Source organism: Lissotriton helveticus, chromosome 1_1, assembly GCF_964261635.1.
Source record: "Lissotriton helveticus chromosome 1_1, aLisHel1.1, whole genome shotgun sequence".
NCBI lineage: Eukaryota > Metazoa > Chordata > Amphibia > Caudata > Salamandridae > Lissotriton > Lissotriton helveticus.
The window spans coordinates 1441547911-1441574949 of NC_136057.1; the positions used below are offsets into that span (position 1 = coordinate 1441547911).

General features: G+C 49.2%; 1 protein-coding gene across 1 annotated transcript in view; it reads left to right on the plus strand.

The window, feature by feature from the left end:
- Window positions 1–27039, plus strand: part of DCAF15 (DDB1 and CUL4 associated factor 15) — a 324736-nt gene that overhangs the window by 85531 nt on the left and 212166 nt on the right. The window contains exons 3-5 of the mRNA XM_078685623.1: window positions 8272–8413; window positions 8708–8814; window positions 17418–17548. Of these exons, the coding sequence (XP_078541749.1) occupies window positions 8272–8413; window positions 8708–8814; window positions 17418–17548 (380 nt within the window). The remainder of the gene's footprint in view (window positions 1–8271; window positions 8414–8707; window positions 8815–17417; window positions 17549–27039) is intronic.

Here is a 27039-nt window from a genome sequence, read left to right on the forward strand (position 1 = left end):
TTTGCAAAACATCTTAGTTAAAGCAATGAGAATGCTAGCATGCAAGTATGCCTTGGGAAAGGCAAAAAGGCAGCTGTCATCTCTTTAGGGAGCATTCGTACTGGCCTTTATTCGCCTACAGTGCTTCGCCTGACTGGAGTCACAGGAGAGGAGCAGGATAGGGGGTGTACTCACCCCAGGACAGGGACCTATTGGTCCCTGCCCTTCCCCTACCTGTAATGCCCCTAAATGTGGTATTTAGGGGCACCCTGAACCTTCCTTCCTCAGATCCCGATTTCGAAACAAGAAAGAAGACGAAGACCTGCCGTGCAACTTCTAACAAGACGACACCAACTGACTTGGCCCCAGCCCTACAGGCATGTTGATCCTTGAACCTGCTCCTGCTAAACCCTGGCATCTCCTGCGGACAGCAACCTCAAGAACCCTCTTAGAGACTGGGACTCCCACAAGCAGTGGCTCTGCTCAAACCGCAATACCCCTGGTGCCAGCCAGGAACTGCGAATCCAGCCCACTCTGCACCCGCCGAACTTGCCCTGTGCCCGAGTGGACAAAGACCCTGAGGACGTCCCGCCGGCGATTCTGACCTGGAATCCAGGGCCCAAGGACCCTCCTCGACGACCCAGACGACGCCTGCAGACTCACAACCAGGGACCCCTCCAACCGCGACCAGCAGAGGGTAAGATTTCCTGACGTCCAAAGACACCCCTACATCCGGCGCCCCCCGGCCTCCTGTGCCCAACTTCAGGGTGCCTACCTACCCTCCAATATCCCAAGTTACCCCTCCAAGTGTTGGTCGCTCCAGAAGATCCTCCGTCCCCAAGCCTGCAGCCTTTGTTCCCTTTTCAAGCTCTCCATTGAATAACATTGAGCGCCTGATGGCTCAAAAGCACCCGGCACCCAACCGCCCGAGTGCCCTTGGCAGTGCAATCTTTGTCCTACCCTACTTCCCCATGTGGCCTGGACAAGTGACCAGGAGCCCAGCTCCCACAGCCGCGTGGCCTGCTAGCCAGCAGCCACCAACCGAAGGCCCCCTGTCTCTCATTGGATAACATTGGGCCTAACAACCTCTGCACCCGGCTGCCCCAGTGTCGCAGAGGGTGTACCAACTGTACCTACCTGACCCTGTAAGACTCCTGAGTCTATGCCCAGAACCTTAACTCTGCCAATCGAGTACTTACCTAAAAGCAGATAACTCACTTTTCTTCCATAGGCTAACATTGACTGGTTTCACTTGGAAATTCTTCTAATTGTGGAGTTTTGGAACTTTAAAATATTCACCTAAAATCAGCCGAACAACAAATTCCGATTTACTCACCTGTTATAAGGAGAGATCTCAGTGCTGCACCTTTTAGCCCAGCACAAACCCTGAAAAGTAATTTTAACCATACTTACCAGTAACCTGAATTTTCTTCCAGAGGAAACCATTGACTGTTTTTCTGTGAAATTTCTTTGTGTTGATTTAAAACTACAAATATCAGGTATACTTTGCCTAACGGGTCACCGATCGGCTCGAAGAGGGGCCCGGGTGGAGGCTCCGAGGATCGTCCTGCGGGGGAGGAACCGACGTTAAAGGACCTCATGGCGGCTATCACTGGGGTCCGGACGTCCTTGGGCCAGAAAATGGAGACTCGATAGCAAGCTGGACACTGTATAGATAGAAATGGGGATAATTAGGGCGAACCTTTCGAAGGCGAACGAGAAGGTCAGGTCGCTGGAAGTCAAAACGACGAGCCTTATTGATGATGTGAACCAGTTGCAGCAGGAGGTGCGGGATCTTCAGTCTTCAAGGGAGTCTACGGATCGTCGACTTGATGAGTATGAAGGGCGGGCTTGGCGCAACAACGTCCTCATCCTGGGAGTCCCCGAGAAGGCGGAGGGGCAGGCGACGGATCTGTTTAATCATCTCAAACCTAAGGGCCTCAGTAAGTTTTTCACGGTGGAGCGCGCCGACAGGGTCCCGGGTGGTAGACCCCGTGTTGGGGCGAACCCCAGACCGATAATTGCTCGAGTCCTGAACTGTCATGACCGGGACGCTATCCTGCAAGCTGCTCGAGCTGCGGATCCCCTGGAGTTCGAGAATGCGACGCTCCTGTTCTTCCCGGATGTTACCCAGGCAGCGCAGAAGCAATGTCAGAGGTTCCTGGTGATCAAAAAGAAGCTGAGACAAGGGATTGAGGTACGCCATGATGTTTCCGGCCTGCCTTCGAGTGGAACTTGACGGGAAAGCATGGCTCTTTGATAATCCAGATGTGGTGGCAGACTGGTTGGAGGGTGTTTAGCGGCCGGACCAGGAGTCCCGCGATCAAGGAGAAGCCGATTAACAATGATTTTGCTTATTGTGAGGTATGGGGGGGGGCTGTAGACAGTTGATCGGGGGACAGTTCAACGGGGGTTTGCGATAGGATTCCCTGCTGATATTCGTTTACAATGTTCTTGAGGTGTTTCATGGGGCGGGAATATCCACATAGAGTTGGGGGGGTTGGTGGGCCCACTCGTAGGTCCTCCTCTGTTTTCTACTTTTAGATTTTTGTAGACTAGTTGGGCGCGACAGGCACACTGCTAGTTGGGGATGAGCGCAAGCTGTATGCAGGGGTGCAGGGTGGGGGGTTGGTGCGATATGTTTGGGGTTTGTATTGGTTTTATTGTATGTGGTTTTATTTCACACTGGGTGCAGTCAGTCGATTCTGTAAAGTCATGGTATTGTAATGTCTTTCCGTATTAAGTTGGAATGTGAATGGGCTTGGGGACAAGATCAAGAGAGGTATGGTCGGTCAGTTGATTCGGGGGCACTGCCCAGATGTGGTATTATTGCAGGAGACTCACCTCATGGGAAAGCGATGCATGGTGCTGCACAAAGGGGGATACAAAATGGTCGCTCATGCTGGTTTTACCACTGGATCGAGAGGGGTTGGGATCCTGGTCAAAAACTCGTTTCCGCTGGCCGTCCAGGCCATGTGGACCGATAATAGGGGTAGATATGTTGGGATTTCGGGGTTGTGGGAAGGGAGAACTGTCACCTTTCTGTCCGTATATGTCCCACCGGCCCTTCAGACAGATACTTTTCGTGATTTGTACAAGATTTTTTTGACATTGCCTGTTGGGGTGCTGATTGTTGGTGGTGACTTTAATACAGTTATGAATGGTGAGACTGACAGACACCCGGCTCGGGCCTTGTTGCCGTCCCGGAGATGGCTGACTGACTTTACGGAGACTACTGGCCTGATTGATGGATGGAGGCTTAAAAACCCCAGTGAATTCCAGTATACGCACGCTTCAGCGGCGCATAATTCCCTCTCTAGGATAGATTATGTATTGGTGCCGGCGGCGCAGGCAGTTTGGATCCGGGAAGTGCGGCACTTGGTTAGGGGGGTCTCGGATCACTCGCCGGTTTGGATCGGTTTGGACCTTGGCGGGCACGAAGTGGCTAGGGTTGCCCCCATCAGCGCTTGGCGGTTGCGGGATCCCGCGGCTAAAAAGGAGATTGTGCGTGTGGCTGACAGTTATTTTCGAGAAAATATAGGTACGGTTGACACAAAGTGTTCCCTGTGGGAAGCTTACAAAACTGTTATCAGAGGGGAATTGCTGTCATTCATTTCGGAGAAAAAGAGGGAGGGAGGGAGGGAGGGCCGGGCTGAGGTTGTTAGGGTGGAAGCAGAATTGCTGGCGCTAGAATGGGAGGTGTCACGTGACGCCAGCCCGGAGGGATTACACAGACTCCGCCTCAGTAGAGATGAGTATAGGGCCTTGGCTCGAGACAGGGCAAAGACGCAGCTGGCGGATACCCAGAGCAGGGTGTACGAACATGGGGATAAGGCTGGGAAGTTAATTGCATGGCTGGAGGGAGGGGAATGGGCGTCGCGGTTTGTACCGGAGCTGCAGACCGTCGGCTTGGATAAAATAACAGATTCGCAGCAGATTGCGGACGAATTCGCGGGCTACTACAGGGCGATGTATGCGACCGAAGGCAAGTACATAGAGTCTGAGAATGCGGAGATGATTCGGGACATTCCAATGCCCACCCTCTCAGACGCGGACAGAGACTACCTAGATTCCCCATTCACAAATGACGAAGTGGCGCAAGCCAATTAGAGGGGTTTGTTCAGGAAAGGCCTCTGGTCCTAATGGACTTCCCGTTGAGCTTTATAAAGTGAATGCAAATAAACTGGCTCCCTTCGTCAGGGATATGTTTAGTGAGAGCAGGGAGAGGGGCCGGCTTCCGTATGACCAGCGGGTCGCAAATATTGTGGTCCTGCACAAGGAGGGCAAACCTAAGATGGAATGTTCCTCATACCGGCCGATTTCCCTTCTGAATGCCGAACCTAAGCTTCTAGCCAAATTACTCGCGACTCGCTTGGTGAAGGTCATTGCGACGCTAATTCATCCGGATCAGTCCGGCTTTATGCCTCGCAGTAATACCGCCCTTAACTTGCACAGGTTACACGGGGTCCTGGGTGGCGCATCGAAAATACACGAGCCGACGGTCCTGTTGTCCCTGGATGCCACTATGGCTTTTGATAGTCTAGTGGCCTTATCTTTTTGCAGTGTTGAGCAAGCTGGGCGTTGGTCCGGAGTTTATTTCTTGGGTCCGCCTTTTATTTTCTGATCCCCTGGCTAGGGTCGTAGTAAATAATCATAGATCTGCGGATTTTGCCTTGGGGAGGGGCACCAGGCAGGGATGTCCTCTCTCCCCGTTATTTGCCTTGGCGCTTGAGCCGCTTGTGGCGTGGGTCCGTTGGGACAGATCGATTTAAGGGGCTTAGGTGGACGTATGAGTGGGAGGATTAGATATCCCTTTATGCGGATGATATTTTATTGTACTTGTCCTCCCCTCGGGCTTCTCTAATCGCGTTTCTGGATGTCCTGGCGGTGTTTGGAAGATATTCTGGTTTCGCCATCAACTGGGGAAAGTCTGTTCGCTTTGTTCGAAGTGGTGACCCCCCAGATGTCCCTGCGGGATGTCCGGTCCGGTTGGAGTTGGGGAGGGGTTTAGGTATCTTGGCATTTTTGTGTCTCTAGATCCCCAGAGCAGGTATATTAAAAACTTGTTGCCACCGCTAGCTAGACTCCGGAGGGACGTGGTGCGATGGAAGTCGCTGCCGCACTCCCTGCTGGGACGTGTCATCCTGTTTAAAATGATGGCTCTTCCCCGTTTCCTGTACGCACTCCAAAACTCCATGGACCCGGTCCCCATGTCTTATTTTAAGGAGATTGAGTCCCTTCAAGCGGCAGCTCCTTTGGTATGGTAGGCCGCGGATAGCGTTTTCTAAACTGACTCTGCCGTGGTACGACGGGGGGATTGGCCTGCCGAATATCCGGAAGTATTATTGGGCGTCCCAGCTGGCGGCTAGTAATCATGCTACTTATGGGTCGCCGCTTGACCCGGATATGCTATGGATCAGGTCAGATTCCCGGGGGAGAATACTCTAGGGCACTGTATGCCAGACGGGGGCGATTTCCCCTGGTCGGGCCTGCGGCGGTGGCTCTTAGGGTGTGGCATGAGGCTAATCGTTCCCTTAATTGGGATGGGAAGGTGACTTTGGCCACTCCACTGTGGAATGCTGAAAGCCTGGGTAGCTTATGGAAGACTAAAGGTTTTGACAAATGGGACCTCATTGGGATCTTCGGGTGGGCGATATGTGGGGCAAGGACGGGATTCTGACATTTGAGGCTCTTCAGGCCCGGCATCATTTGCGGTAGAGTGAGCGGTTTCGTTACACACAGATTAGACACGCGCTACTGATGGTTATTCCCGGGGGAGTTACGCCCCCGGTGACTTCCCCACTGGAGGATCGGATATTGGATGGTCCTCTTCCGACGAAAACGATATCCTTGATCTATACAAAGCTGATTAACCACACGGATGATCCGCTCGTGGCTCTTAGGGAGCAATGGACCGCGGACGGGCTGCTCCTAGATGATGAAGACTGGAGAGAGACGGTATCCTCCCCAAGGGTAATCGCTATCCAAATGTGTCTCCGATTGGTCCAACTGAAGGTCCTCCATCGTTGTTATGTTACAGGCCCGCGTTTGGTGCGAATGGGTTTGGCTGCTAGTGGTGAGTGTCGAAGGGGATGTGGTGAGACTGGAACGTTTATGCATATGCTATGGGATTGTACTATCATCCGGAAGTACTGGACCACAGTGCATGATAAGATGCGGGAGGTATTGGGTGTGGGCCTTGAGTTGGAAGTACGTCGTTGTCTCTTGAATGTTTGGGAACCTACTGATCTCACGTCTCATGGGAAAGTATGGGTAACGCTTGCATGTGCTATTGCCAAGCGCAATATCGACCAACTGTGGGGGGGCTATTCAACCCCAACATATTGGTAAATGGATGGAGGACCTGGACTGGTGCATGTTTAGGGAGAGATCTGTGTATATGGCTAGGGGTAAGCCCAAGAAGTGGGGGAAAATCTGGGGGGCCTCGAATGTGTACAGAGTAGATATTTGTGTTCCCCCCCGCCATTCCGGAAGATCATGTAGTATCGGAGGATCCCTGAACCCGTTTGGTATTATTTGTATTGTGTTTTGTAATTTCAAAGAAGTTATATCATTTATTGTATGTTCGGAGGCTGTCCAGTGTATTTTTTGTATGTGTTTTATTTTTCTTATTTGTGTGAGTTAATAAAAAGAATAAAAAAAATAAAAAAAAACTACAAATATTCTTTAAAAATCGTACCAAGAACCAAAACGTAATTACTTACCTGTTTTAGATAGAGGTCTCGGTGCTGAACCTAGGAGTCCAGTACTGGATTACAAAAATAACGTGAACATACTTTACCTGCAACTTGAATTTTCTTCCCTAGGTAACCATTGACTGTTTTTCTGTCAAATTTCTTCTAAGTGTCGATTTTTGCAAACTACAAATATTCTTTAAAAATCGTACCAACTACCGAAACGTAATTACTTACCTGTTTTAGATGGAGGTCCCAGTGCTGAACCTAGGAGTCCAGTGCTGAATTACAAAAGTAATGTAAACATACTTTACCTGCAAATTGAATTTCCTGCTATAGGATAACATTGGTAATTTCAACTGAAAAGGTTTGTCAACTTTTAAAATACAATAATATTCTTTAAAAAAAACTACTACGTTAAAAGGCTTTTACTTAACTGTTTACAGCTCATGTCCTGGGACTGAATCTAGGATCCAGTCCTGTGGTTAGAAAAGTAATCTGCAAAGTAACTAATTGCATTCAACTAGAAATTCCCATTGAGCTCAATGTTGCATTGTGTTTGAAATTGGGTTGCCTATTGCAACAACCTGTAACTATTGCATTCAAAAAGTCTATTGCCTATTTGAAAAGTATTTAACTAAAGTAACTCATCCTGAGAGTATATTTTGATACCTTGTTGGTTCTAAAATAAAACAACTATATATTTTGATACAAAACAATTGGCCTGGAGTTCAGTTCTTGAGTGTGTGAGACCATTTGCTGACTGAGGTGTGTACAACAAATGCTTTACACTGTTCTCTGATACTGCCTTACTGCTCGACCAAGCTACCACTTTAGAGAGCAAGGTTATATCCAACTTCAGCCTCTGCCAAACCTCTGGGGACTGGGGACTCTATACACACTGTCTCTTACTTTGGTCCAGTACATATAGAGCCACTTTCCTACACATATTACTGTGTAAATTTGTCTTGCGTGTGATATTGATGTAAAGCGCTCTGATACCCTCGGGTCTAGCTAGCGCTATAAATAATGTGTTTGAATAATTCCGAAATTCAAAGCTGCCAGACCCAGTGTGGGATACTAGGCTTAAATGTGCATATTTTGGGGTTCATTGGAGACTTATTGAAGTTATTATCGAACAGGGTTGTGTGAGATACCTTTTACCTATTGAGTTCTTTGGTACAGACAATGCTGGAATAACATGCATATGTACTTTTCCTTAGTCAAGTAATATGAAAAACAGGGAGCAGCTGTAGGACGACTAGTAATTTCTGATTCTGTGAAGAGATCCACACAGTTCTTTGAGTGTATAGTGCAAGAGCAATTTTTACCTCTTCTCAAGAGCCTAGAGTTGACAGATATTGGCAATACTTCATTGCTGATCAGGATCTTAGTTTCTTGTAGCTAAAATTACTTTAGAAATGTAACAATGGGAAGAAGATGCAGGAAGTCATGCAAGTACTCGGAATGTAGGAACTGCATGCCCAGTAAAGTGCCTGTATCTGTGCAGAATGACACTCCTATTATTTGTATTTGATGGTTCTTCCTGCGCTTCAGTACTGTACAGATTTTTATTCGGAATGTTATTTTTTTCCAGGCACATCTTCCTGGGATTCTCAAAGTGTGGCCGTTATGTCCTCTCCTACACCAGCAAAGTTCTGGATGATGACTTTTCCTTTTCCTTTTACATCTACCATTTATACTGGTGGGAATTCAACATTCACAGCAAACTTAAGCTGGTAAGAGCCCTTCCGAATCTATACATTGCCTTCCAAAAAAGGGGGAATGTGTCTGTAACAAAGTGGGGTATGTCTTTGCAAGTGTTGAATCTAAAGGGAGAATTTTGGCTCTCAAGAGCTTGCCCTCTCCCACACTGTGTTGTGTGCTTTCATCCAGTGCCTCAGACAACGTCTCCTTTATGCAATAATTTGGTGTAAAGGTTCCATAATTGGGGCACTGGTGTTTTATTTGTGGTCTTGTGGTGTACCTTTTACCAACTTCTTCTTCAGGAATGCTCTTTTTTCCATTCACAGGTTCGCCAGGTGCGTCTCTTTCAAGATGAAGAGATCTATAGCGATTTGTACTTAACGGTGTGCGAGTGGCCGAACGACTCCTCCAAAATCATAGTGTTTGGTTTCAAGTAAGACATTTTGTTGAATAACTTGCATTCCAGTTGATTTTTAATTCTTTTGGTGGGACTTTGAAATGGTTGATCACATGCGTCATGATCTGGAGTCCCCGGGGCTGTTGTGGGGTAGTAGCAATTTTATCACCTTTTTATTATCTAGTTTCTCATGTCTTATGATCGTAGCTCCTTTGTTTCTCAAAGATTTATTTAATTATGTAAATGTTTGATAGTCATGAACTTGACCTAGGCTGGAATAAGGTTTATAACAATTTTTCTAATGGCTTTTTCAGTCACTAGTAAAGTCTGTTTTCTGCAGCGTACTCTAGTTATGGTAAGCCATAAGAGGCACTTTACTAGTATGATATATCGTTAGACTTGGTAAACTGATGGGAAAGTTATTAAAGATTTACTTCAGTGCTAGATTTCTGCCTTGCTGCATATCAATTGAGCTTCACTACTATGGACATGTTGTAGTGTCTCTTGGGTTAAAGCACTGTACAATATATGCAAAGATAGTTTCTTCCCTGTTTACTGATTGCATTTTGGGTATCTACTTCATGGTCTGTTCTGTCCATGCTTTCCTTTCAACTGTCTTGTTTACAGTGACAAGCTCCCCTCTCCCAACTTCTGTATCATTTTCCTTACACTGGTCAGCGTCCTTGTGAGCCCAAGCAGCTTTCTGTCCACCCCTTGAACGAGGCTGTGGAGCCACATGCTGAGTTCAGTGTAACGTCGTTAGCATGTCCACCTGCTGTACATATTATGCACACCTTTACTCTTTAAGGTTTTGTCCATGTGCCTTCTCCCCACCAGCTCCATGTTGTCTTTTGTTTGATTTGACGCACACCCGCCCCGGTTTTTCTTCTGCCCCGCCCCCACGCCCTGGTGTACCCCCACATACTTTAAAAAAATGCTTTTGCTAAAAAAGAAATATTTCCCTCTACACTGTTGAGGTTATGATTGGTAACTGTCACTCTTCTCAAGCAGTAGGTCCCACCTGGTAACATGATGTCTTCTGCCAAGTTTTCATGGTTCTCTTAGGCAGTTTGTATGGCTTTTTTGGCTCCCCCACTACATTTTAAATTTGATTCAGACTTCTTTTTCACAAAAATCAGCAAACAGTTTGAGAGGAGACCCATATCTGTTAGACATCTAGCTGCAGATTCCTTACCTTTGAACTTCCAGGCATCAGGCTGGATCCGGAAGATTTTTGCTAGCAGTACCCCTGAGCTCCTGTAGGTGGCATTGGTCGACTCCACATGATGTAAGCGTTGTCATGACATCCGCGTTATGACCACCACTCCGACGCGCTGATGTCCGTTCTTTTCTTTCTGTGCCATCCAGCACTGATCCATTGAAGAGAGCTACCCCGGTCACTTTTTGACAAGTTCCTTCGACCTTTTGTCGACTCCTTTTGGTGTGTTAGGAATGTCCAGTAGGAAGCCTTTAGGGTTCAAGCCGGGTGGCGCCTGTCACCCCACCATGTCGGTAGCGGGCTCCCACCTTGTGTCTCTATTGTGCCTGGAGCACGACCACGACACCAAGTGTTGCTCCGATTGCCGGGCCATGGCGCCAAAGGCTTTGAAGGAGCTGTCCCTGAAACTTCTCGTGGCCCGGCACGCACCGCAGAGGTAGCATAGTCGGTCTTTTTTTTGTAAAACAATTTTTATTGCAGAGGTAATGCGAGTTATACAATATACATGCCAAGGTGTTCTCGGGGTCGTGAGCAGTTACCGTACCTCTAGTCACTATATACACAGCCTTATAACCCACATCCTGGAGGTTGGGTGGCGTAGAATCATGTTTCGTGTTGCTTCAGCCCTTTTGTATAGTTACTCTCATTGAGTCATCACTCTCCGCTTTTAACTGTTCAATGCCTTCTGTTCCCCCTCGTTCAGTGGTGGTGTATGAACCCTCATCCATGTCTGAGTTAGTTTAACTTTTTCTCCCCCCCTCCCTCCCCGTCTCCCTGGTGTCTGAGCCTACGTGTTATGGTCGCAAACTTGGGTGAGTTGGTGGTGTAAGGATTGCGAAAACAATGATTAGGTGTGTGTGTCCGGCATTAGTGCGGGGTCCAACACCCCCTCTCCCGGGGCCTCCATGTGTACTATTTCCTCCTCATCGTCTCTCGGTCCTGCACTGTCCCTAAGCGCCTGGACTAGGGTCTCCCACGCTAGCGCCGCTTCCTGAGCCTTCTCATCTGCTTTACGCCTTGCCAGCTGGTACCTAAGCGTGCTCTCCGCCGCCGCCCACTTCAGAAATTCGTTCAACCATTTTTTTTTTTTGAAAACCTTTATTGAGACAAAATTAGGAGATACATGCGCAAGCCCACAACCATCACGGCCGGCTGCAAAGACAGATGAGCAAAAGCAGGAGAACAATAGGTCAACATACCATCAGGATATTACAAAATACGCCAGAAGTGATTACGGGGTGCGCAACACAGGATAGGAGGTTTTCATTTTTAAGTTTAGATGAAGCGAGGGGGCTGCAACGGAAAGGACTGCACATCTCACATAAAGGGACACAAAGGAAACGCAGCAAGAGGGGCATACCACATTTACAATCGAAGTGAGGCTAAAAATACAGCAACTATATAGGCTAAGCCACCGCAACAATAAGACCGGACAACAAGCAGCATTACAAAAAGCAACAATTCCAAGTGTAATCCCGGAGAGCCCACCCCTAAGAACAGGAAACAAAGATTTGTTAAAACACAGGAAGAAAAAAGGTGCAAGACCCAGAAACAGCCCACCCCATGAAGAGGAAAGAACCCTCCCAAAGCCGGAAAAGAGCAATAGGGACCATAGAACAAAACAAGCTAAAATAACAAACCCCCCCCCCACACCCACCACCCTGCACCCCTGTAATGGGTACGGCCCAACCCACTAACAGCGTGCCTGTCGCCCCGGAACTGCCCCACAGTAGGGAAAAGTATAATGTGAAATATAGTTAAAGAAGAGGTAAAGAGAGAAGATAAGATGGAGGAGGAAGACAACCAACATATGTATTCTCAGCCGCCCAACCCCGGACCCCCGAACCGATGTAATACCAACGTTCATCCCAGTCAATGTATCGCCTGTCCGTCACAATCCCAGCAGTGCAAGCAACAGTAATCAAGGAAACGTCCTCATCCTTGACCCTTCGATCAGGTGCGTCGACGAAGTCCAGCTGTGCAGACGTCATCTTAGATGAGTTAGGCGTACGGGAAGGCCACAAAAGAACGGGGTGCTGTCCAACAAAGTTTGTCCAAACCAACGTTGTACGTCCAGGAACGGGACAGAGAAGCAACGCAGAGCAGCAATCTCCCGAGACCGGCTGGCCAGAACAGTAGCAGCAGCTCCAGGAAAGGGCGGGGAGTCACGCCATCATACCACAAAGGAGTTGCCGGACATGGTGTCCGGAGACGAGTCCCCAGCCACTGCACGAATCCACGAACACCAGGCCTCTGCACGACCATTGTGGTCAACACCGCGGCGGTAGCAAGACCCCGCTCCTCCGACGCCTCCGTAAACACCCGGATAGGTAGTCCACTGCAATTGGACACAGGGTGTGGCGCAGTGCCCCGCACTCGAGAACAAGCACGGCCAGTCGAGGGCACATCCAGTAGAATAGCATCCAGCCGGCCCCCCAGGTCCCAGGCATTATCGTGCAGGGCATCCCGCAAAGCACCCAGAGCGCCCAGGATATCGCTGGTCACAAGCGGCGCCCCCGGAAGAAAGGATGCAGCACTCGACTCCACCCGGGGCTCACAGGCATGTAATGGCCCTCGAAGCCGACCGCCAGCACCCCCCGCGATCAGCCGGTCACCCCGCCGACGCCCTTCATAGCACAACCTGGCCAGAGGCGCAGGAACAGCAGACTGCATTCCGTCACCACACACAGCGCTGATCAATGCCGGCAATTACCTGGACCTTCAAGAGCGGCCCAGGGTCAGTAAATACAAGTGCCGAGTGTGCGACATACAAAATGGCTCCCACCACGGCGCAGGGAGAGATGAAAGAACTGTCCGGGTCTTCCACGGGCTGGGGTGATGATACAATGTATCCCGCGCAGCAGCAATACCTTCCAAGCGTGCAGACTCACGGAACAGAGGAGATCTCTGCAGCGGGAAGCGCAGTGCGGCAACCCCTCTCCGGCCGTCCGACTTCCCCCAGCCTTCGATGGCCGCCGTTGTTGTGACCGGGGCTGGCCGTCCCTCACGTACAAAGACCCGGTCTCACCGCCATTAGGAGCCGGGGAAGAAGCGAGGACATTTCACCACCTCCGCCGCTGGAAGCACGCCGGGGAACACACCATTGGGATCGGAGTCGCCTCGCCGTCCTGAAAACTCGGCTCACATACAGGATAGATTACAGGATAGATTGCAATGCGGGAGGAAAGGGAGAGGGTCGGCGGAGCCGAGGGTTTAAGCGGCCATCATGGTTGCCGGCTAAGCTCCTCCTCTCCGTTCAACCATTTTTGATGTGTCGGTGCTGTTTTAGATTTCCAACCCTTGGTGAGCTCCCTCTTTGCGATAAGGAGGCCCATGTCTATAAATTTACTCGACAGTTTGGTTTTGCGCGTATGTGGAAACCAATGTAGAAGGACGACCGCGCTGTCATAGTGCAGGATTCTATCTGTGACCTCATTCAGGGTGTCCCCAACCCCTAACCAGTACTCATGTAATTGTGGACAGTCCCTGAGCATGTGTAGTAAATCAGCACCCACCAGCGTGCATCTGGGGCATGCTGCATCCACTGCGCCAAAGTATTGTGCAATTTTATTCGGAGTGAGGTAGGCCCTATGAAGGATGTAAAGATGTATTAATTGGAAACGGGCATTTCTGGTGCTGTTCCTAGCACGCTGAAGGAGCTGGGACCATGTCGTGTCAGGGATTTCCTTTTGCAGCATAGTCGGTCTTGGTCATAAGGAAGGTCCGAGCATCGTTCCAGGGGATCAAAGTCCTCTTCGTCGAAGTAGTCCGGTAAGAGGCACCACAAGAAGTCAAAGCATTCTTCGACTTTGCCTCGTCTGCCACACGGCGAGACGGATGAGCCTCTGCATTCTAGGCCCCTATCCGCTGAGTGGGCAACTGGGTCGACTCAGTCTCCCTCACTTTCTGGGGGCAGGAGCGACCCCTGCCCAACTTAAGGAATTTTATGATGCCATGTGCTCCATGTTTGGGCAGCCTGACCCTGCCAGCATACCTTCGGGCCTGCAAACCCAGGTGAAGGAGATCTGTGGACCCCGCACCACCACAACGACTTTCCCCGGCGCCACGTCTGACGAAGAAGACTCTGGCGCCTCCGGCACGGTGGTGCCTCTCCCATCCTCATTCCAGATGATACGGAGCCGGTTTGGCGTCCACTCAGGCTGGCGCTGACAGAGATGTTTGGCTTCATACCATCTAACCAGTCCCTTTCTGAAGTTTTAGGGTTGGAGGAAGAGGATTGGGTGGAAGCGCAGGATCCCTAGAAATCCCGCAGCCGGGCTGGGTGTTGCCAGTGGCCTGGACACTTACCCAGATTCTGGCATGCTGTCTCCCCTTAACCTGGCTACGGAGGAGGGGGCGTCGTTTGCTATGGTGGCGCATAGGGCTGCGGAGGTCCCGGACTTGCAGCTTCCTACAGTGGCGGTCAAAATTAATGTCTTGGTGGAGGCCCTGCAGCCTGGTGTCTCCTCATCGGAATCCTTGCTGCCTCATAATGAGACCTTAACGGACCTTCTTCTGGGCACCTGGTCCAAACCCAGCACAGGCGCTCCTGTGAATAGAACGATTGCTTGCCGCCATCGCCCAGCAGTGGGCGACCTAGTTTTCCTCAATGCCCACCTCCCAAAGCTGGTGGTCCAGGCTTCCACTTCCCGTAGCGTGTTCCTTTCTGCCTCTCCAGAGAGGGTATCCAAATGTCTGGAGATCTTTGGGAAGAAAATGTTCTCTCCCGCCTGCCTCTCATTGCGGTCAGTGAACACTGCATGCCTATCGGGCCGTAATTCCCTTTCTAGATGGGATATGTTTGCGCAGGTGCTGCCTAGGGTCTTGGAGGAGGACCAAATCCTGCTCTCCCAAGCAATATCAGACTTGAGACATGCAGAAGTTTGCCATTCGCTGTGGCTTGCACAGGACGTTCCTCTGGGCAGAGAGATTTATTCAACGGTGGCCATCAGGAACCACGCCTTGCTGAGGATGTCCAGGAAAACCTCATGGACATGCCTTTTGATGGCTCATGTGTCTCCGGAGACAAGGCTGCCGCTGGTGCTTGAGCGCTTCAAGGATTCGCGGGCTATGGCCAAATCCTTGGGCCTCAGTACTACATCCCCTGCCTGCGCCTGCATTTCACTCCTTTTGTGGCTATGGAAGATGCTTCTAACGGCACCAACTATATTCCAGCCTGCAGGTTCCACAAGTTCAGCAACCTTTAAGGGCTGTGACTGCGGTTCATCCCGTCCTCCTGGGTCGGGAGGCCAGAAGTCAAGCCACCATAATCTCCTCTGTAAAACATTCCTAGTACGGTCCTTGGGGGTCATTCGCATCCAGTGGGTGGCAGGATACATCATCCCCTCCACCACTGGCGCAACATCACCTCGGACAGGTAGGTGTTGTAGATAGTCCTCTTCGAGTCTACCCCTCCCTCTGTCTCCAACTCACAATCGGCTTACGGAGGATCATCTTGCGCTACTCCGCAAGGAAGTCCAGCCTCTCCATCAAGGGGAGTCTAGTTCAGGTGTTCGCTGACAACACGACCGCCATGTGGTACTGCAACAAGCAAGGTGGGGTGGGGTGGGGTTGTGGACCCTGTGTCAAGAGGCTTTGCGTCTCTAGACTTGGCTGGAGCAGCAGAGCATTGCCCTGGTGGTTCAGCATCTGGCTGGTTCTTTGAACCCCAGAGTGGATGCACTCAGCTGAAGGTGTCTAGCGGATCACGAGTGGCGACTCCATCCAGCCTGACTGATGAGGGGTGCCCCGAAACCTGTCCCATAATGCTTGTTTCTGGTCCAGGGAGGGCCTGGCCTGGCAGTTAGGGCTGGACTGTTCCCATGGGTAACAGTGTCAAGATTGATTTGCATATGGCTGGGTCTAAACTGGAATGGTATGGGGAGCAAAAAAAATGGATTTATGTCCAGATCTCTGTGCTGGGGTGAATGTTTGGTTTGACATTGATCAGCAGTCTGTTCATCAATTGGTCTTTTTGCAAACAATGAAAACGGCAAAACCGACCAATTGCGGGCATCTTCCACATGTTGAGCACTTTCACTGGATGCATTTTGAGCTGAAAAAATAGTGAGACTCCAAACATAATGCACAATCAGCTGGATGAATTAAATGATCCTAAATATCCACCTTCCCTCCTCTCCATTGTTGTTCACTCCTTGTTTTTCAAGTTGTGTGCTGCTCCTCCTTAAACACCCTGCCTCGTCCATGCTAAGTGTTGCTTTTATGCTCATGAACTTCACCCCTGCTCCCTGTGTTGCTCTCCCTTGTATGGCGTTTTTCCCTTTTCTGCCCACTCCTCTGTAGCCCCCACGCTAACCATCTTTTAACATTTTTTATGTTTTTTTAAATGGCCTCTGCATCAATTTGTAGACATGCATGCGCAATGTCACTTGCATGTACATCTTAGGGACATGTTGTTTTTTTTCTTGTTGTAGATTTAGATTTTTTTCTTGTTTTTAACTTACTCTGTCTGGGCAGTCATACTGTCTGGACTTGCTGCATCACTTGTCGAGTACCAGCAACTAGCCCTGCAAACAAATCCATGAAAGGTGCACTCTCAATATCAAAGTCCGTTCATAATTTGTGTTCATTGCCTGTTGCTGTTTTTTTATGCAATTGGTTTCCTTCACTTAACATTCTGTTTTTATGTGATGTGCTTACTTTCTCTCTTGATGGATGGATGGATGGAATGTAATTGAAAATACGACTAATAGCTCTGCCATAAGCTATTCACTCTGTGTTCTACATCTAACACACTACATAGCTTTCTTGGCTGAGGGCCGTACACCTACAAATAAGCGATTTCCTGGCCTCCCTGGACAATGAAGTAATGTATAATTTGTGCTCTGCTTTTCAAGAAATGTATGAAATGAGACTGGGCAAATATCTTTCTTCTTAACTGCTGTGTATAGCTCATCCACCCTACTTCTTAGTCCTCCATCATGAGTTGCTCTTTTTTTTGCCAAGAATCTTGCTTGAATGTGTTTATACAATGTCTGCACTGGTTAATTCTAAGGCATTTGTTTTATGAGAATCACATGGAATGAGTGTGTGGCGCATTTAAGAAATGCTGCCATTGGCAGCGTTTTATGGAAAGTTTCACTTTGGAACTACAACTTATTATTTCTATGGGAGCAACTGTCTGAAGGTAATGTCAGATCCTCTTTGCTTCTTGTTTCCCTGTACACGAGGTGTCACTGAAACGGGAATGGTTCATAAAGTCAATAGGGAGTTGACTTTTTTAGCCAGGCTTTGATATTTACACCATTAGGCCTTTGGAAAGGGCGAGGTCTGGCACTTTCTACGGCTGAGCAAGAGAGATGGTTGGTGGCCCATATTTACATTGCTTGTAGCACTGCTTTTGAACATAACCCCTATCTGCTAGCTGTGTGTGTGTTATAACTCTACTGTCTTCCTACAGTACCTCTGCCAATGGCATGTTGATGAACATGATGAGTGATGAAAACCATCGAGATATCTACATCAGCATGGTTGCTATGCCACCTCCCAGACACTGTGGGCTGTGTCGTGAGGCTGCCCTAGCCCATCCGAGTGAGTATTGACTGTTTGTATCCAGAGGTGTTCCATATTCCCACACACATTCAATTCTGTGTCATGCTACTTTTGCCATCTTGTCAGCATGCACTATTAATGTGTAAATATGGCCTTTTTCTAGCCACTGCCAGCATTCCAGGCAATACAAGCAGTAACATTACTACACATCCCCCACCCCCCTTCATTAAGTGTACACTAATGTGGTGACTACATACGTGTTTCTCATGTTTTGTCTGTTAGTGGACTGCTGTGTCCCCTTCAACCGACATGGCAGAATATGTTGGGAGACTGCCCAGTGAGTATACACCATTTAGATCAGGTGGGCTGTCATTAAGGCTGACCATGCTGTTTGAAGCACGGCCAGTTAGTTGATCCGATTTAGGTGGCCATGTCACCAGTTTCTTTTGGGAGGCTGCCTAGGCCTGTTGCAGTAGCTATAAGCCACCCCACGTAACACTTCTGTGCTGGGCAGGTGCCTCTGCCGCTCAGCGGTTATATATCCGGAGGCTGGCTGTTTATATTATATATCAAAATTAGATCTATAGTGCAAATAGTCCAGAGGTTCTCTTAAAAGTGGACAGGGGCTTTCTCTTGCAATCCCAAGGTGCTCTTCTATTGGTCGAGCAGCCTTAACTCAACTTAGTGGAGTGCAAGACACTAGCATATACACACAATAGTCAATAAGTAATACACATGACTCAATAAGGATATCCACACTAATTTATAGAAATAACCGGTATCTTTATGTATGTTTAGGCACCAGAAGCAATTCGTTGAGGTAAGTACGTTATTAAATAGAAATTCTTTTCCGTTAAAAAAGGTGACACGTAATAAATGTTTTAGACGTTGCAATGTTATCCTATAGGAAGAAAAGTTAATGTGGCATTCAGGTACAGTACAGCAACTTACGGGACCAATCTCCAGGAGTTAGTGAGTGGTGGCCAAGTTTCAAGGCACCAACTGCAGAACACCACCAGCGGCACTTGGGCGGCTGGGTGCAGAGGCGCAAAACTGCGTAGGGTCGCCAGTATTACTGTATAAGGATTGGTCTTCGCGTAAAAAGGCTACAGGCTCTGACTAGAAGGCCACTCTAGCTGAACCAACAGGGGTCTCAAGCCTCGCGATGCTTAGGGACACCTTTGGTTTTCTCCACGGCCTTTGGGAACTGTTGCAGAGGTGTCTGGATTTCCTTACCGGAAGCAGTTGTGGTAGAGGGGGCATGCATGCAGAGGCTGCAGGTGATGTCACAGTTCTCTGAGGGCTAAACCACAGTGGAATATGTCTCTGGAGGACTGGGGGACCACGATGACACCGTTGGCTCGCTTCAACTCTGGCCTGGAGCGATGGGTGCTTTTGTGTCTTAGAGCGACTGGTTTCTGTGGCCATGGAGTCCTCACAGGAGTCTTTGTATGCCTGCAGATTTGCAGGTCTGCTACTTCTCTGGAGGTCTTCGTTCCTGGATGAAGTGCTGGCGTGTCTCCCGGGCTCTGGGGTCTCAGCAGCTGCAGGACAAGTTTACTTTTGGAGCTGTTTTTTTTTTTTTTTAAAGAAGTTTTTATTGGTTAGAAGAAAAAAGACATAGCATAATTGTTGCTAGATACACAATACACGAAGTCTAACACAGTGGGGCAATGATAGTGTCATAAAATATCAATATCCTCACCTTACAATTCACATCAATAACATTTACTTTACAATTCAATGTTGTCCTTGCCTAGTACACAGTACTAATAAGCCATTAAAGAGTGGCCATTAGCAAGGTGTTTCTCTCAGTCCAGCAACTGGAAATATATCATGCACTCAGTGCTCCAGCGCTGTGTTTCAGGGGAATCAGCACAATTTAGGCCACTTATCTTGGCCGCCAAATAGACCTGGTATAGACCCCAGAAGTGTTTAGGCCGATTGTGGGGAGGTAATAACTCACTATAATTTTCAGTTTGTTTACTACCATACGTCATGTTGTGAGTCCAGCCTATTATAGTGGGGGTCGGGCCCCGGGACCAGCAGATCGCAACCTTACGTCTAGCCACAAGGAGCCCCATATCTCCCAGACGTCTGATTCCCTTAGGTAAATGTTTGGAATATCCCAATAGAGCGAGCATAGGGTCCGGTTTAAGTGTGGTGTCCGTGACTTCCCCTAGTGTCTTGAATATCCATTCACAAAAAGTCGGCATCCCAGGGCACAACCAGGCCAGGTGATAAAAATCTGCAGGGTCTGCACCATAGCGTTCACACACCGCAGAGTCACGCAAACCGTACATACAGAGTCTCTCTGGTGTATAATATACCCTATTTAAAAATTTGAAGTGTATCAGCCTGTGTCGCCCGTTCAATGAAATGCGTTTCGCACTCTCACAGCAGTACTTCCAAGTAGTATCGTCAATCACTCGACCCAGGTCTGTCTGCCGTGCCAACCGAGCCTTGGTGTAGTTGTTGGCTCTGTAGCCCTGTGCTATTTTATAAATCCTTGACATAATTAGTACCTGCGATTCAGCCTTAACACATGGGAGCGGAGCAACCTCTGGTGGCTCATCTAACCCGCTACCCAGGAACTCCCTAAGTGAATGTCTCACCCTGTGAAAGTGAAATTGGATCAATGGAGTAGCCGTCTGACCCTCCTGTATTGTGTGGTCCCACAATATGGATTTACCTTCCACAAACATCTCTCCTATCGTATGGATATGTATATCATCTAAGGCCCTAATCACTCCTTTTTCCCTGCAAGGGGGCAACCAGTGGTACCACTCCAGCGGGGTCTTAGGGGAGTAGAGTATAGCGCCAGCTTGTAATTTCAGAAGGTAATGCCAGGCAAGCGTTGTCGCATTAATGGAGTCAAGTATACCAGTCATACAATCTGGAGGTTTAAACAGAAGCGCTGGCAATGGGGTTGGGACCACCACCACATTCTTAATCGAAAATGTGGAGCATCCGTGGGGACGTGCATCCAGTGGTGCGCATGTGCTCCCTGCGCAGCCCTATAGTACAGTTCTATATTTGGAGCACCAAGCCCTGAATAAGAATAGAAACTGTGGAAGGACTACCATTTTCATAATCGATACTATATCCACTAGGGATAGGGGTAACCGTATCTATCTGTCCACCTAGTCTTCCAGTTTGGACACTGCTGTCCCATAATTTTCTTTGAAGCCCACATCTGAGTCAGTATGCACTTTGATGCCTAAGTATCTAACTGGCTCTGTCGTCCAGCATAGGAGGTAGTTTGGCGTGAACTGGCCCGTCTCTGCAGTCAGCGGGAAAATAAGCAATTTATTCCAATTCACCTTGAGGCTGGACCTATTCCCAAAACGAATCACCTCGAGCTGTACCATCGTGAGATTCTGGTCAGGGTCTCCAACATATAATAATGTGTCATCTGCGTACGTGGATATAATCAAATTATATTTCGGAAATCTTATACCCCTATCGCTATAATATTCTCGCATCGCCCATGCAAGGGGTTCGGCAACCAAGGCGTATAGCAATGGGGAGAGTGGACACCCCTGCCGTGTTCCTCTAGTGTTGCGAATAGGGTCCGTAACGAGATCACTGAGCTTAATTCTAGCTGTAGGGAGTTGTAGAGCACTCCCACCATTTGCAGAAAGACTCTCCCGAGCCCCATTCTCGTCGGCACATGTTTCATGAACTTCAACTCCACGGAGTCAAACGCCTTCTCCATGTCGAGAGACTGCCACCACCTGAGTATCCCGCTGGGTGTGTTGTATAGCCTCAAATACAGTTCTTAAGTTATAAGTCAGGTTTCTACCAGGGACAAAGCCGGCTTGTTCTGGTGAAAGCAGCGGCACTAGGGGAGACAATCCGGTCGCTAAGACCTTTGCATACATGTTGGTATCCACATTGAGGAGTGACAGCGGCCGATAGGAGGTGCAGGCGGTCGGAGGTTTCTCCGGTTTAAGTATGGTAAAAATTAGCGCTTCCCGCATTGAAGGTGGCATTTCGCCTGTTTCAATGATTTCCTCAAACAGTATCTGTAGGTGCGGGACCAATAGGTCCCTGAACTCTTTGTAAAATCAGACAGTAAGACCAGCCACTCCGGTGGCGCCACTGGATTTCATCCCAGCTAGGGCTGAGGTTATGTCTTCTACTTCTAGAGGACGCATCAGGTATTTCCTGTGTCCATTCAACAGCCAAGGCAGTTAAATATGAGTGAGGTAATATAGAATAGCTAAGTCAATATTCCCTCCGAGCTATATAGTGAGGCGTAATTTTGCTTAAATCTGTTGGCTATGTCGAGTGGATCAGTTAGGGACTTCCCCTCGGCATCATGAAGGACTGTCACATTAGATTTCGCTCTCCGGGTTTTAAGCATTGAGGCTTGAACCGACCTCAGATGGTCTCCCTCCCCATATGTGTGCTGGTGCAGATTTGTCCAGGTGTTTCAGTACAGCGTCATCTGTCGAGCTTCTCTTCCAGTATACGATGCAGGTTGTGCGTGGTAGTATCGTCCGCTCCTATTAGTAATTGCTGCTCTAGGGTCGCTAGAGTGGCCTCTAAGACTGAGAGGCGTTAACGAAGGGTGCGGAGGACTCTAGAGTGCTTAGCCATGGCGATCCCTCGGATGTACACCTTAAAGGTGGCTCACACTGTGGCAAAGGAGTCGATCAACCCTGTATTGATCTAAATAAATGTCTCAATTGCCTCAGCCGGTTCCGCTTTAAAAGCGGGGTCGAGTAAGGAATACGGGGGAACCTCCAAGTGAAGGGAGGTATGACAGTCTGCGGGATGTCCAAGTCAATCTGTATTGGGGTGTGATCCGAGAGCGTGCAAGGTAGAACCACACAGTCACGGATCTGTGTAAGCAGATATCTTGAAATAAACAAGTAGTCAATGCTAGTGTGGAGGTTATGATATGCTGAATAGTGTATGAAGTCTCACGGGCACTGTGAGCGTGTACGCCATACATCACATAAGTCTAGTTGGGTGGCAGCTGACATAATGGATCGAGCGGAGGCAGTTGGGCGTCTAGGCGGGCCTCCTGACCTGTCTAAGTTGGGATCTAATACACAGTTAAAATCCTCCCCCCTCCCAGAGAGAAGGATGTGTGCCAAAGCGACTCATGCTCTATAATAACTTTGCAAAGAAGGCGGGGTTGTCGAAATTAGGGCCATAGACGTTGACTATGATCAGACCAAACCCTCTCCCACTGCATCGTGATACATCGAAGCGTCCCTCTGGGTCGGTCTCCAGTGCCTCCAGATCTTGGATTCACCCATGTCGGTACCCCCCCCCCTCGAGCATGAGGTGTGAACCCCGTGGCGTGTGTTACCCCGCAATCCCCTGTGCTGCAACAGTGCACTGTGTGGAGACAAGTGTGACTCCTGCAGGACAGCAATGGCGACACAACGCCTAGTGAGAGAAGCCAGAACTTTACGCAATTTCCTATGATTGAGACCCCGGACATTCCAAGTTAAAAATGTTATCTTACAAGACTGTGTGTGCATCTAGGAAGTTAGTAAAAATCGAGGTGCGTTGCACGGAACTGCCTCTGTGTAACCATGCAAGACTTTGTGTTGAAACTCCAAGATGCTTTGTGCCAAGACAACAATATCGTAATACTGTTAAACAAATGACTTCGGTCTCTGTGCCCCTCCCCTCCCCCCACGGTGTTCCTTCCCCAACTGTGCAAGCAGGATATAACTCCGCCCCCCCCCCCAAACCCCCACAACATTAATAAGGTAACAGTTCTAGGTTCCAGTGCCATGATGGAATACCTCAGAACATACCCCGTTTACCATCAAAATGCTCATCAAAGAGTAATACACAACAAAGTTTTAATCAGACCAGTTCCCCAGTAGTGTGCTACGCATGTAGGCAGATGTTGCCAGCCCGGTAGGTTAACTGCACCTAACTACAAAAATCAGTGCATCATGCAAAAGTACAACTGTGTCCCCCCTGCCCCGCGCATATATCGCCTGGGTCGTATCACCACATGCATTATGAGCCTAATCTCTCTGTGTTTGGTTCCGGAGCCTAATACCCCAGACATTAGTAATCAGTTACCCCTGGCCAACCGCCTCTACTGGATCCTCAGTCACAGTCGTTAGGCCCTCCCAACCACCCTCGCCAGCAACCATCTTATCTGTGTAGCCAGCGATGCAATCATTAGTCCTGGTCATCCAGACTGCTTCCAGCTGCTCTGTCTGAGATGTCCAGCACCGAGCCCCTCTGCTTTTCCTTGGACCACTCCTTCAGGGCCTTCTGTAGCGTCTTGGGATCCATGAAAATCCGCAATTTGCCCTGACGATTTATGCGAAGTCTCGCTAGGTATAACATGGTGTAGTCCAGATTTTGGTCCTGTAGCTGGCAGTTCAGCGAAGCAAACTGTCGGTGGTCCTCCTGCACTCGGATCGTGAATTCCGGATATAAGGAAATAGCGGAGCCCTTGTATTGCAGAGACTGTTTTTCCCATGCCACCCTCAACGCTGCATCGCTGTCCCTGTAATTCAACAGTTTTGCAATGATAGGCCTCGGGGTGCCCCAGGGGCAGGGCGTGGGCCCAGTGAGCGGTGCACCCTCTCCACCACGAACATGGGGGAGAACGCTTCACATCATAGCAGTGTCACTTAGTTTTTCAACAAAGAGCTCCATGTTCCCGACCTGAGTCGTCTCCGGTAGGCCTGTAATGCATAGGTTGTTTCGATGAGACCTCGCTTCTAGGTCCTCTGCTGTGAGAAGTTGGCCTGATGTATGATGTCCACAGTTCTGTGGGCACCTTGTATCAGTCCAAACAATCCCTTATGGTGGTGGTTGTAAGTCAACCTTATAGACAAGCTATCCTAGAGGTAGCATGGACTAAGCAGCCAAAAGGCTTAACTCAAGAGGACATGTGAAGCCAGCTGTTTTACCATATGCAATCCTGTAATATCAAATGAAAGGACACCACACAAGTTATATATTATCAAAATATATGTATTTATTCTTAGAATAATCCCCACTACTCTTTATGAGCAATGAAGCACAAGCGTTTAAAAGCACAGTATAACATACACAAGTTGCACAGTTATGAATGAGGCCGGTGGCCACTCAAACGATATATCAAAAAAGTGGTATAACAATCACTAATCGATCAGGGGTAAGGCCTAGGGCCTTGTGAATCGCTGGGACTACACTGGACTAACAGCAGTTAGGACGGGAGTAGCCCGCGGGATTCGGGTGCAGTGCAGAAAGCACACGCATGCACCAATGTTAAGTCAATGGTGCGTAAAAGTTATCGAGTTACAGTTTTAAGAGTCTTCCGACTGGACTAGAAGGACAAAACTTTAGACTTAGACACTAGAGGTGTTAACCACTACAGGAGCACCGGTGTTCAAGAGTTACCTCACCCACAGGAAGCGGGTGCACAGGTGCAAAGATGTGTCTGGTTTCGTCACGAAGATCTAGGGTGCCTGGAGATGAAGATGCTGCAGGCGTCCAGAAGAGAAGTGTCCGGTGCGATCCAAGGGTGGATCAAAGTTGTAGAGTACCTGAAAGCAGAGGGGACAGAGTCTGGGTCACTAGCCAGTGACCAGGAAGGAAACAGGAAGGAACCAGGCAATGTCGGGCACAATCAGGTTGATGTCGTGTAGCTTCTCTCCGCTGCCACGTGGTCTCTGGGGCACCGAGGATGTCCTGGAGTGAATCACGAGATGTCCCAAGAAGGCTCTCGCTGTCGGCGGTGTCGGCTTCAAGATCGGAGTCAACAGGCCTTGGCAAAGGCAACCCACGCAGGATTCGAAGATGGCTTAATACTCTGACCAGCTAGGTCTGAGCGGGTACTCCTTTTCAGGGGAGCGAGGGCCAGTCTGGAGCAACCAGACTAGCAGAGCAAATTCAAAGGTTCGTCGGTTCTGGGGCCACTAGCCAACGGGCAAGCGACCGGACCAACGAGTCGAGCAGGAAAATGCAAAAGGGCCCCACGCAGCACTCGTCGAGTGTGGAGGGGTGAGCTTCGGTGCAAAAGCTGCTCGGGGCTGGAGCTTTTCAAACTCCAATGCACAGCTTCGAGGGAGCCTCGGATGCTGCACGGTCAGCGCTTCGTAGTTCCTCCAAGATGGCCGCTCCCACGCTTCAGGTCGCCTCCACGGGTCTCAGCTCTGCATAGACTGTTGATCGGGCTGTTAGAAGGCAGGCACGCTGGGTCTTGTCGATCTCTGTCGCTCGAGTTCCGGAGGGAACTGCAACAAAGCAAACGTCGAGGTGCTGGATGGTGCCTGTTTGCACAGGGTGGTCACTCCTTGACCACAATGGAGATTCTTCAGTCTTCTACGTCGAGTAGGATGTCGAAGGGTCCAGAGTTTCGTTTCATAATTTTCAGTCAGGATAATCTGATGTGCATTGGCACTGCTCCCACCTTTATTCCAAATCTCGGGGCTGGATTATCTGCTAGGTCCCTCCTATGGGTGGGACCTGGGAAGGGGGTGGTTACACCCCTTTCCCTTTGTCCAGTTTGCCGCCAGGACTGGGGCTGGATGGCCCCAGAACCGGTTTGACTGGAATCTGCCCAGGGACACCTTGTGCGCCCCAGGCAGTGTCTAGTTTCTTTCAACCCTCCCTGCTACAATCCACTATCTCCTGTCTGGGGTGGTGTGACACCTCCCTGTGACAGGAAACCCTTTGTCCAGGCGTCCTCTGCCAAGTTTCGGTCAGCAGCAAGAGGCCAGACATGTGTCTGTGGCAGCAGCATCCATTTTGTGATGCTGGGGCTCTGGTTAGGATTAACCGCGTTTTCAGTAAAGTAACATGTCTTCTCCCTCTAGAAGGGTGGAATGCTACCCCCGTCGCCAGAATTGCCGAGGGGGTAGTATTCCAAAGTGTATGACACCAAACACGACACGTTTTGATAAAGCCAAACCAAAGTTAGCATTAACCGCGAGGATTATAATGCACTTAAGAGTATATGGTATGGCAGTATCACTGGAACAGCTGCACGGAAATGGTTCCGACCTCTGCAGACAGGCTCAGCTCATGCTAGAGCACCATCTCACATAAAACCAAGCACTCTGCCTCCAGGATTGTTAAGGCCTGCCATAGGAGTGACTTATAGGTATATATGTGTCTAGATAGGTTTAGATATAGGTATACTATATCTAAGCAAGGGGTGATTACACCACCTTGCCCCAGCTGAGGGATCAGCCAGTTGTGTCAATTTAAGTACCAGCCAGGGGTGGCAAAAAATATGCTGCAGCCCCTGGTAGGCCTTGGATGCACCTATGCCCTGGGCACCTATAGTGCACTGTACAGGGGCTGATAAGGTGTCCAGTACCAAATTGGTTATGTACCTATAGTACATGGAGTCCATTTAAAGAGAGAGCAGATAGCCTGGGGCCCTGATTAGCAGGATCCCAGGCCAACTAAGTCGAAAACCAGCTAAACACAAGGCAACAAATCTGGGGTAACCATAGTCTGGTATCCACCTTCCTACAACTGCCTTGTCTTGCAGGACCTGTAGCACCTTTCCCATATGTTTTTGTTCCGAGTTAAGTTCTGTCTGG